The 7,492-nt window shown below is 37.2% G+C and overlaps 1 protein-coding gene across 1 annotated transcript; it reads left to right on the forward strand.

Annotated features, from left to right (window-relative positions):
* The first annotated feature begins 5,260 nt into the window (after positions 1-5,260).
* LOC124233346 (olfactory receptor 7A17-like) lies at positions 5,261-6,193 on the forward strand. Its single transcript, XM_046650491.1, is given in 1 exon segment — positions 5,261-6,193. A coding segment is annotated over 1 exon segment (933 nt).
* The last annotated feature ends 1,299 nt before the right edge of the window (positions 6,194-7,492 follow it).

Genomic DNA, 7,492 nt, shown 5'->3' on the forward strand with positions numbered 1-7,492 from the left:
ATTTGGACTTTCACATTGAGACCTTTCTCCCAGACATCCCATCCAGGTGAGTACAAAAGCACAATAGATGCTAAAGGAGAAAGTCAGAAAGGATGATAGTGAAGAAAATTTACCTGAGGTCAACTGGAAGCTTAACCAGCCTAAGCCAGAGCTCAGAGGTCTCCATGGTTGTTTGCTTGATTGAATAATTAATATAATATGTTATTAAAAAAGTGTCTGTTGGATTGAGAGATACAAGGATTAATGTTGACGATTAAGCAATGAGAATGAAAGTCTAGCTGGGTGAGACTCAAGAAGGAATGGGTGACAGTAAACTTGAAAACTTCAGAGGACGTTTGCAGTTAAGGGGAGGAGAAAAATAGAGTATTAAGTGAGAAGGTGTTTGCAGTGAAGTGAGGACATTTTATTTATTTATTTGTAATTTTCGTAGTGGGGTATATTGACCGTGTTCTGTGTTCATTAGATAGAACAAGACCAGTGGAAGCAACTATTACCTTGCAACTGCAGTTCTTGACACACATAGTTTATGGAATCTTCTCTCATGTTGGATATTCACTTGAAATAAATTTTATTTGATATACAATCAGGAATATGCAAAAGGGCATTACTTTGCAATTATTTCACTACCTGGGAGGCTGAATGTATTTTTGGGTTTATTAGCCATTTACTTTCTCTGCCACAAGTTGCCTGTGCAAATTCATTGCTTTGCATACAGAGGTGGGACTGTTTTATTCTTGTTTTTGATTGCATTCTTACAAACAAATAATTACAATTTTTTAAAACCAAGTTTGCTCTTTGCCATTTAATTCTTGTATGTACGGATAGATGTATTTGTTGGGTTATGTGAGAGTTTATAAATTTTCATACGGTCAAATCTATGAGTTGGTCATATTTTGTTCCCTTATCCATCGCTTTTTAAACATAGAACATTCTTGTGCATCCTTAGTAGTAATACATTGTCTTTTATATGCAATGCCGTCTTATTTCACATCTGTTTTTCTCTCTACAACTATCTGTTACATTTTGTCATTAGATCTGTTTTTAAAAATAACAATTACCTGGGGACAGCCCCGTGGCAGAATGGTTCAGTTCAAGTGCTCTGCTTCAGTGGCCCAGGGTTTCAGTAGGACCCTAGCATCGCAGGGGCCTAACATCGCTCATCAAGCCATGCTGAGGCAGCATCCCCACATAGCAGAACTAGAGGGGCCTACAACTACAATATACAGCTATGTGCTGGGGGCTTTGTGGAGAAGAATAAAGAAGATGTGCCAATCTTCAAAAAAAAGAAAATAGCAATCATCTTCTGCCATCTTGTGAAACACATTCTGTTTTCAACTAAAGTTTTCATCAATGTTTTTTATAAGGATGTCTGAGTCCATTTATGTTTATATAGGATGAAATTATAATTGTAGATACTATTTTTACACTACTTTTTAAAAACTATCTTTTCCATTTTTTTGGTTTTTGTCTATTTCATTTAGATTTAGAGACCTATGTTAATGTGATGAAATTACTGTAATTTTGTTTTCTTTCAGAAGTTCACCTTTTTTATTCAATTTCATTTGACAAATTCACTGTTAACCTAATTTTCATTTCTCTGTTATTATTTTTATTTTATAAATGTTTATTTTACTAAAAATTTGTTTCCATATAAATGTACGCCTTTAAGAAACTACAAAAGTAAACAAAGCAGGGAGATGCCTGCTCATCTGCATCTTTCATTTGAATAAGAGAGCAGAGCTCAATGAAGTAAACTAGTGTATGACATCATGTCCTCAGGGATAAATCAAATGAATAAAGGAGAAGGTTTTTGTGGTATGTGTAGGATTTCATAGAGCATATTGTGTGGATATGCTTGCATGTTGGATAAGATTAGAGTGTGTCCAGGACGTTTGTCACAACCAAAAGCTCAACAGTAACAAAGAAAAGATGCTACAAAGAAACGTGAGAATAGGACCAGCCTCCCCCACTGTTGGACCATTTGAAAACAAGTGTGGTCAGATACATAGAAATAAATATGAAATAAAAATCAGATCAAGGGCCTGATGTGGATACTGTAATGAAGCAAGTAGAGGAATAAAAGCACAGTTAGTGTGCGGTCCCTTGAATGGAAGGAAACGTCAATAAAGACACTGGCTGCCTGTTCTCTCTGGCTCTGGCTCTTCTTTTGGGCTTTTTGTTCAGAGTGCTTTTTCTTCATTAGCAGGAACTTGCCTTGTATGAAAACTATTCTTGTATTTACTGCAGTGGATAAGAAACCTTTTTGGCAAAATCCCAGAGTAAACATGGCTTTTACATGTGATCCATCATGCATGGAACATGTAAGGCACAGGCATAATTTACTATGTATGATGCACTCTGCTATTTTCTATTGAGCCTTATCTATCCTATTTTATTTTATTCTTACAAACCATAGTCTCACCCGATAAATGGTTCCTATCTCAGAATATGGAAAACATTTCTCTCTTATGTCCTCCATTCCTATGCTAGGATTTGTCTACTTCTGTTCTTTCTAACATCATCAGCAATTGCAGTAGGAACACATCTTCTCATTTCTTCATGCAGTATATATTTATTCAGTTACTATTCTCAACTAAACTATATCTGGGGTTAAAGGGTGAGGGGAAGGTATAATATTACTACATGCCTCAAGGTGTGCACAGTCTAGCAGCAAAAAAGATGTGGAATTAAATTGAAATTACACAATGGTAGCCTCTCCATTATAAATATAAATAAATTATCGTAAGAAGCAGTGTCCTTTTTATGTGAGAATGTTAAAACAAAAAAGATTCCTGAAGGAGATGACTCCAGGAATTCTGAAATAAGAGATGGAGTTATGAAAATAGAGAGCGGGTGAAAAATTTCAAATAGAGCAATGGGTGAGACTCCACACAGAGAGAAGCAGAGGCATAACGGCTCTGAGCCTTGAGGCTGTGGCATTGGTGAAACTGTGACTCATGTTCAACTTTTATGAGATTAATGTGGGTGAGGGCAGTGTGAGGGTGAAGTTGGTGGGTTTGTTAGAGGAGTTAAGCCTAGTGTTTGAATCTATGGATTTACTGTTCAGGAAGAAGTCACTGAAAGGAGGTTTAAGCTGGGGAGTTGGCTTATCAGCTTTGTATATAGAAAAATTTCTCTGAGTAAAACTAAATATTGGCTAGAGTGAAAGTAAATACTTGTGATAGATGGAAAAAAATGACAGGGAATTTAAATAAAGCAGTGGAATTGGGGACCAAGAGGTGAAGAAACAGTGGAAACATTGGAGAGGTAGAAGAAAAAGTCATCCAATTATCATCACCAGTGATAACCACTCATTACCAACAGGAAAGAGCTGTGGTAAATTTTTTACATATATTGGATAAACCTGTCAACTACTTTAGGAGGATGGCTACCACTATCTCCACTATTTGGATGAGGAATTTAACATTTAGGATGATTCCATTGGTTCTCTAAATTCAAACAACTACTATGTGTACATCCAATATTCAAAATCTGAGTTTCTGATTCCAGAAGCTTTGCATTTTATATCACTTAGAAAAGTCTGTTACCAAATTGTCTTTAAAAACCCCCACTTTTGTTGTACTTTCTATTTCCTTTGTGAATTGTATATTTACTTCCTCTGCTCATTTTTCTAGTGGGATGTTCAACTGATCAGATGTCTTGATAATGTAAGGATATCACTCCTTTCACTTTTAGATACATTGCTTTTTGCTGCTTTGTTAGTTATTCTGGGCATCAAGAGGTGATAACTGGGGTTGGAATGCTGCTGGAGCCAAGGAAACATTCTCCTCATCATGATCTCAGGGACCACCTGAGCTGATTAGATCAATTTTTTCCCCCAAAAATGTCCTTTTCTTTCCTCTCTCTGTTTTTTGAACTGACTTTTTATGTTTCTTTAAATTCAGGACACAAAATTGCCATATTATAACAAAGCCACTTGTTTACATGACCATGAGATGCTTACCAACTAGAATTTGGGTACTATTTCTAGATTTTTCAGGGAAAAGATAATCTGGTGTTGACAGCATGCATTGTATCATCATTTTCCTTATTATTGCGGCCAGGGTGAGAGGAGCCTGGTGGTAACATGACCACAGGAAGACACAGTGTGTGCATGTGTGTGTTGTGGGGAATGAATAGTTCTCAGAGCAGGGATACCTGAGCTCATATATTTCCACACAACCTTTAAAATACTGGTGCCAGAATATTAAACAACAAATAAAAATAAGGATCCATTTCTACACAGAGGATTCCCTGCAAACAAAATAATAAACTGAGATTTAACGACATGTGATTGAGGGCCTCCACCTCTTTCCTCAACATCCTCTGACACCATCTCTCATCTAACTCCTTGTTGATCATTTTCCTTGTGACACTGGATTCCATATGAGCATTGATTGTTCTGAAACAAACATCTTTCAGGGAGTTTACTCTTGCTGTTCCCTCTAATGGACACAGATCTCCCAGATAAACATTTTCCTCCTGCTTTCTCTTCCTTGTGGTCTCCCTTCAGATATTTGCTGCTCTACCTGAACATCTAGTAAAAAATAACACCCCCTTTCACTCTCTCCTCTATAGCTGATTTTTTTCTTCATAGCACATGTTACCATCTGATAATTTATATATATATATATATATTTGTTTTGTTTTGTTTTGTTTTGTTTTTTTGAGGAAGAATTAGCTCTTAGCTAACATTTGCCACCAACCCTCCTCTCTTTTGTTGAGCAAGACTGGCCCTGAGCTAACATCCATGCCCATCTTCCTCCACTTTATAAATGGGGCGCCACCACAGCATGGCTTGACAGGCAGTGTGTTGGTCCGCACCTGGGATCCAAACTGGCAAACCCCCGGCCGCTGAAGCAGAACATGTCAACTTAACCATTGTGCCACTGGGCTGGCCCCAATTTATATAATTTTTTGTTTGCATATATGCTTTCTCCATTGTCAAACTGTTGAAATTATTGTTTCTCAGCACCCTGTGCTCTTTTCCTAGAAGTTGCTCAGCCTCCAATATGTGACAGAATTTCTCATTAAAAGTATAGAATACATGACATCCTGGAAAAAACCCAGAGTGCAACAGGAATTTCTATTCAGAGACAGCACTGGGGGTCTCCCACAGGAGGCAAGTTCCATACAGAAATTATAGGTATTGACGTTTTGAATGCAATATGTAAACTGTAGAATTTCAACTGTTTGCAATGCCAATTTTTGAGAAAATTAGTCATGTTTTGTTTTCTTTTCTGGTAGTCACCTCCACCGCATGGAATCAAGGAATGATACACCAATTTCAGAATTTCTTCTTCTGGGATTGTCAAAGGAACCAGAACTGCAGCCCCTCATATTTGGGTTTTTCCTTTCCATGTACCTGATCACTGTGTTTGGGAACCTGCTCACCATCCTGGCTGTCAGCCTAGACACCCACCTCCACACACCCATGTACTTCTTCCTCTCCAACCTGTCATTTGTAGACATCTGTTTTACTTCTACAACCATCCCAAAGATGCTGCATAATATCCACATACAGAGCAAAGTCATAACCTATGAGGGCTGCATCACCCAGATAAACTTTTTCCTACTCTTTGCTGGATTGGACAACTTTCTCCTTGCTGTGATGGCTTATGACCACTTTGTGGCCATCTGCCACCCTCTGCACTACATAGTTGTCATGAAACACTGGTAATCTGGAATGCTTGTTCTGGTATCTTGGATGATGAGTACCTTGAATTCCTTGTTACAAAGCTTCATGGTGTTGTGGTTGTCCTTCTGTACAGAGTTGGAAGTCACCCACTTTTTCTGTGAAATCAATCAGGTGGTCCAATTTCCCTGTTCTGACACCTTTCTTAATGACATGGTGATGCATTTTGCATCTGGGCTGTTGGGTGGCATTTCCCTTACTGGGATTCTTTACTCATACTCTAAGATAGTTTCCTCCATACAAGGAATCTCATCAGCTCAGGGAAAGTATAAAGCATTTTCCACCTGTGCACCTCATATCTCAGTTGTTTCTTTACTTTATTGTATGATCCTAGGAGTGTACCTCAGCTCTGCTGCTACCCACAGCTCATATTCAAGCACAGTAGCCTCAGTGATGTACACTGTTGTCACACCCATGTTGAACCCCTTTGTCTATAGCCTGAGAAACAAAGACATCAAGAGGGCTCTGAAAAGAATCATCGGCTTGTCATTTATATAAGGAATGATTGTCCTGGGGCTGAAGAAATTCCCATGATTGCAGGACTCAAATCATCAGAGGTAGAAATTGCTATTCTTTGATCAGATTGTAGAAGTAGAGCTTACTCCTTCTATTTATTTCCTGGAATTTCCATTTATTTGAATTCAACTTCAATTTAAATAACTCACTTTATTAGGCTTCTACTCTGATATATAGACAGTTTTTCCCCTTGTCTATTCCCATGCATTCTAAAAGTTTTTCCAATCTTGAATCAGAAATATTTGAATTTTTTGTATCTTACATGGACAATTTAGATTTATTAAAATTAATTTCTTCTCAAATGACATATATCATGTAAAGTAATTTTTGCTAGTTTTCCTGAAGGAATAATCATGAGTTGTATTACTCTTAAGAAAAAAAATATATATACTTGGTACCTAAATCCATTTATATAATTTTGTTTTAAGGGAAAATATAAAACCACTGGTTTTCACTTTGTCATTCTTTTTTACATCATTACCTTAACTACCCTTCGTGATAATGTTGACTTTAACAATGTTCCATTTGATCTCAGCCTATTGATACTGATGCTATTGGCTAGCAATGCCTAAGGCTGTCACCTGGGCTCATATTACTTATGGAAAACCCCCACAGATATTGCCAAAACAGAGCCTATGCTATGGCTGGACCAGCCCTTGTAGTTCTTATTATAATTGCAAGATGCATCTCATGAATAAAAAACGGAGAACTTTAAAAAAATAAGATTAATTACTCACAGATCCTGGAGAGTACATGACATTCCCAAGGACCATGCAGGAATGTCTAAGGGCAAGATAGAAGGAGAGAGAGAGTGCATGTGAACTGGGGGCTCTGCCTCTGCTGGAGTACACAGGCAGGGTGGCTAGGGTTTTGCATGTTCACTCTTTACTAGGGGTTTTAAAACATAATAGTGGAGTCTCTTTAATAAATTGTATTAGGAAAACTAGACAGCCACATGCAAAAGAATGAAAGTAGACCACTATCTTATACCTTACACAAAAATTAACTAAAAATGGATTAAAGACTTGAATGTAAAACATGAAACCATAAAATTCCTAGAATAAAACAAAAGAAGTTACCTCCTTGACATCAGTCTTAGTGATATCTTTGTGGATCTGACTCCAAAGCAAGGGAAATAAAAGCACATATAAACCAATGGAACTACATCAAATTAAAAATATTCTGAAGAGCAAAAGAAGCCATCATCAAAATGAAAAGTCAACCTACTGAATGTGAGATATTTTCCAATCATATATCCAAAAAGAGGTAATATCCAAAATA

This window comes from Equus quagga, unplaced genomic scaffold (genome assembly GCF_021613505.1).
Source record: "Equus quagga isolate Etosha38 unplaced genomic scaffold, UCLA_HA_Equagga_1.0 197999_RagTag, whole genome shotgun sequence".
Lineage (NCBI taxonomy): Eukaryota > Metazoa > Chordata > Mammalia > Perissodactyla > Equidae > Equus > Equus quagga.